Below are 4,586 nucleotides of genomic sequence, written 5' to 3'. Positions count from 1 at the left end.
AAAGAGGCACATAGAAGAACAACAGAACAAGAAGGAAATGATGATGCCGGAAGGAGGGAGGCACCAGGAAGGAGGCACAGGAGGCAGCCTTTGACCTGACTCAGATGGCTGGAGGAATGTGGACCAGCAAAGACAGGGGAAGGCAGCCTGAGCTCCAGCCCAGAGCCAGGTAGGCACAGCAGCGATCAGGGGATGATTTTGGAAGGTAAACTAAGGCTGGAGTGTAGAGGGTTGTGAACAACATCATAAGGAATCAGGATTTTCTCCTCAAGTCAAGGTTTCAGAGACATATTCCTCTGAAAACTCTGTATTTCAGAGTTTTGTTTTTTTTTTTTTTTTGCGGTACGCGGGCCTCTCACTGTTGTGGCCTCTCCCGTTGCGGAGCACAGGCTCCGGACGCGCAGGCTCAGTGGCCGTGGCTCACGGGCCCAGCCGCTCCGCGGCATGTGAGATCTTCCCGGACTGGGGCACGAACCCACGTCCCCTGCATCGGCAGACGGACTCTCAACCACTGCGCCACCAGAGAAGCCCTCAGAGTGGTTTTTATTCTCATATTTAAAAGTTAAATGCCAACATTTAGAAATCGAGAGTGATGGCATCACCACCTAGACTCTAAGTGACTCTGAAACAGTGGGACCAGGGGGTGCTGGGACCGCCCACCTGGCACCATCAGCCCCCATACGTAGCATGAGGCTGAAACCCCTGCCCTGGCATTTGGGGACCCCAAAAAGACCTCAGTCTGGGGAGGGGCAGAATTACACCTGCGCTTCCAAAGGTCCAACTGATGACAATTATGGGAGTCATCAGCCCTACGGCCTTTACACACATTAACCCATTTTGTTCTCACCACAACCTTATGAGATGCTGTTATCCCCATTTTTCAGATGAAGAAACTGAGGCACAGAGAGGTGAAATCACTTGCCTAAGGTCACACTGCTGGTACGTAGCAGAGCTGTGTGGCCTGGATCCGAAACCCACAGCGCCGGTGAGATGAGCGGCGGGTGAGTCTCCCTTGGCCTCTCACCATATGAGGTTGTCTGGTTCAGAGGGTGAGGTTGTGGCCCATGTCTGTCCCCGATCTAGGTACTAATGCCATGTGTTTTCCCCAACTCCTCACAGGAAGGCCGGTTTTCTTAGTCAACTTATCAGGCAGGGAAGGAGGGCAGAGTCACGCAGGAGCCAGTTCAGGTGGTTTGGCCACAGTCCCCAGCTCAGCCTCACCTGCTGCTGACTGCGCACCCCACCCCCAACCGTGGGGAACAACCAACGTCAACAGGAAGAAAACAGACCCAGGAGGTTCTCCTGCCATGCCTGCCGTGGCTCCACCTGCCCCACAAGTCACCACACCCAACCCTCCCAGCCCAGCGGATTTGCAAAAGAGAAAACAAAACACACACACAAATAATCGCCAACCCCGTGCCTTTCCTGGCATCCGGTGACTGTTTGGTCAAGAGCTCCCTCCCTCTCTGGGTACCCGCTGGACACTCCTAACCCTCTCCAGCTGCCGCCGGCTCGGGTGGCTGATCACAGGCTCAGCCCCCCAGCAGGGGCCTCCCACTCCCAGGGAAAGCAGCGAAGGATCCAAGGGGGCCGGCAGCCGAAATCTGCCAGCCCTGAGCCCCACCGGCCACCCTCTGCCAGCTCAAAGTCACCTTTGCCACAACTCCTCCGCTGGGCAGCCGGTCAGAGCCAGCCCAAGGCCCCGTCCCTCTCAGCTCGGCAGGAACCAGGAACCACTCCCCACTGGGCAATCATTAATCAGATTCTTGACATTCCTCTGCCCCAGGTCAGCTTGGGAACATGCTCCCCACAGGAGAGGGAGCAGAGGCCCAGGGCTGCCATCTGGACATGCAGCTGGCGGGCAAGGTGGTGCTGTCTGCCGCTGCCCTGCTCCTGGCGACCGCAGCCTACAGGCTGTACAAGCCAAGGCCTGCCCAGGCCCCCCTGGGGGGTGGGAACGCCAAGGCTGAGGCCAAGGACGAGGCAGAGGGCTCCAGGCAGCCTGCCATCCAGGAGGCTGTTTCCGGGGCGCCACAGTGGGGCCTGAGACGCCGGAGGGGAAGCAAGGGGGCCGGAGTGTCGCTGGGCTGCAGCTGGGAGAATCCGGAGGGTCCCGGAGTCCTGACGACAGGAGCACCTCCTGCAGACTCAGAAGCCCAAGCGACTGGGAAACCCGAGAGAAAATGTGCTGGTAAGGAACAGGGTGGGCAGTGCACGGACTCTGGCCTGGCGCCTCCCCGGGGCAGTGGCCAGGAAGCCGGAACAGCTGCTGGCGGTAAGCTGCCCTGTCGCGCCCATTGGTGCAGTGAGCCCCAAAGCTCCCTAACTGGCCTCGCTGCAGCGGACGGCAGCGGTGTGAGCGGTGAGCTTGCCCCATGGCGGGACAGCAGATCCCAGGAGCGCCTGGGGGCCGGGGAGCAGGAATCCTCCGACCGGTGCGGGGCGGCCCACACAGAAGGCAAGAGTGACATGAACAAGAGCTGGGTCTTTACGCGTGTGACAGGGGTCCACAGGGAAGAGGCTGGGGCCCTCCGGGCTGCCTCGGACATGGGCCTGGCCCTGCGTCAGCAGGAGGGAGCCACCGAGGCCTCCTATACCTTCTTGTCTGTGGCCCGGGTTCGAGTGGAGGAGAATTTCATACCGGAGAAGATGGAGGGGGCCAGGCCCAGGCTGAAGCGCAAGGTGTACGACTACTGTGTTGAATCCACCCGTCAGGCCACCTCCAGGGACAGGCTGGCCCCCAGAACAGCAGCCCTGGCGGAGGCTCCACCCCCTGTGTCAGGGCCAGGCCCCCTGGGAGTGGGGGCAGCCTCAGGAGGCCAGGCCGATGACACAGTAGGTGGAGTGGGGACAGCCGCCCCCCCTGAGCCTGTGCTGTCACCCTCCGCACAAGGCTTCAGCAGGAAGCAGAGCCTCCTTCAGATCGTGGAGAACCCGGAGCTCCAGCTGCAGCTCGAAGGCTTTGGGGACCCTGCTCCATCGTGCCCAGACCAGAGCGCCCTGCCCACCAGCCCCATATCCCAGGGTTCTCTTGGGTCCAGCTCAGCTGGAAGCAGCGGGAAGCCCCACCTGCACTCTGTGGCTGGGGCCAATTTCTTTCACCTCCCACTCAGCCCTGGATCAGCCCCAGGTGCCCACCTGGATCTGGGCAATTGTTATGAGGTGCTGGCCTTTGCCAAGAAGCAGAGCCTGGAGGCCCTGAAGGAAGCCGCCTACAAGGTGATGAGTGACAACTACCTCCAGGTCCTGCGCAGCCCAGACATCTATGGGTGCCTGAGTGGGGCAGAGCGGGAGCTGATCCTCCAGAGACGGCTCCGGGGCCGCAAGCACCTGGTGGTGGCCGACATGTGCCCCCAGGAAGACTCCAGCCGCCTCTGCTGCTATGACAACGAGCGGGATGTCTGGCACCTGCTGGCCCGTCTGCCCCCTGAGGCTGTGTCCCGGGGCTGTGCCGTCTGTAGCCTCTTCAATTATCTCTTCATCGTGTCCGGTTGCCAGGGGTTTGGGCACCAGCCCTCCAACCGTGTCTTCTGCTACAACCCGCTGACGGGCATCTGGAGTGAGGTGTGCCCTCTGAACCAGGCCCGCCCTCACTGCCAGCTGGTGGCCCTGGATGGACACCTGTACGCCATCGGGGGTGAGTGTCTGAACACGGTGGAATGCTACGACCCTCGCCTGGACCGCTGGACCTTTTCCCCGCCGCTCCCCAGTGACACCTTTGCCCTGGCGCACACAGCCGCGGCGTGCGCCAGAGAGATCTTCGTCACCGGCGGCTCCCTGCGCTACCTGCTGCTCCGATTCTCCACCCAGGAGCAGCGCTGGCGGGCCGGCCCCACTGGGGGCGGCAAGGACCGCACGGCCCAGATGGTGGCGGTCAAAGGCTTTCTCTATCGCTTTGACCTCAACCGCAGCCTGGGCATCAGCGTGTACCGCTGCAGCGCCAGCACCCGCCTCTGGTACGAGTGCGCCACATATCGGACCCCTTACCCAGACACCTTCCAGTGTGCCGTGGTGGACGACCTCATCTACTGTGTGGGGCGCCAGCGTACCCTCTGCTTCCTGGCCGACTACGTTTCACCCAGGTTTGTGCCCGAGGAGCTACAGAGCTTCCCCTCCCCGCAGGGCACCCTCCTGCCCACCGTCCTGACCTTGCCCGGCCCTGATGTGCCCCAGACCAGGGTCTAGTGGCCCCTCTGCTGGGCCCCTTCTGCAAAACTAGAGGCAAAAACATCCCCTACCCATCCTCCATGGACCATTTCTGGGAGATAAGGTGGCCTGGGAATCTGGCCAGCAGGAGGTGAATTCCAGTCCTTTCTCCTCCACTGGATGGACTTCTTAGCTGCATCTTTGCCCCTGTTGGGCTGCAGAAGCCCAGTGTGGAAATGGAACTCGGGACTGGTGCTCTGAGGCCCAGGATGCCCATGTCCGCAGGGATGGCCATCACCTTGCTTGAGCTCTGAATGGGGGGCAGGTACCAGGACCCCAGCCAAGTTCAGGGGCACAGCCTTATCCCAGTCCTGGTTCCGAGGGCCAGTTGACCCCCAATGACCCCTCAAGCTGACCCTGCTGGTTCTGGGCTAGACCTC

General features: G+C 61.3%; 1 protein-coding gene across 1 annotated transcript; it reads left to right on the top strand.

Annotated features, from left to right (window-relative positions):
- Positions 1-1,800: 1,800 nt before the first annotated feature.
- KLHDC7A (kelch domain containing 7A) lies at positions 1,801-4,185 on the top strand (the record flags this gene model as incomplete). Its single annotated transcript, XM_082674122.1, has 1 exon — positions 1,801-4,185. One exon carries the CDS (start codon positions 1,801-1,803, stop codon positions 4,183-4,185), a length of 2,385 nt encoding a protein of 794 aa, XP_082530248.1.
- Positions 4,186-4,586: the final 401 nt, after the last annotated feature.

This window comes from Grampus griseus (genome assembly GCF_964374135.1).
Source record: "Grampus griseus genome assembly, chromosome: 1".
Lineage (NCBI taxonomy): Eukaryota > Metazoa > Chordata > Mammalia > Artiodactyla > Delphinidae > Grampus > Grampus griseus.
Note: the sequence above shows the minus strand (reverse complement) of the source record. Positions and strands in the feature narration are given on the sequence as shown.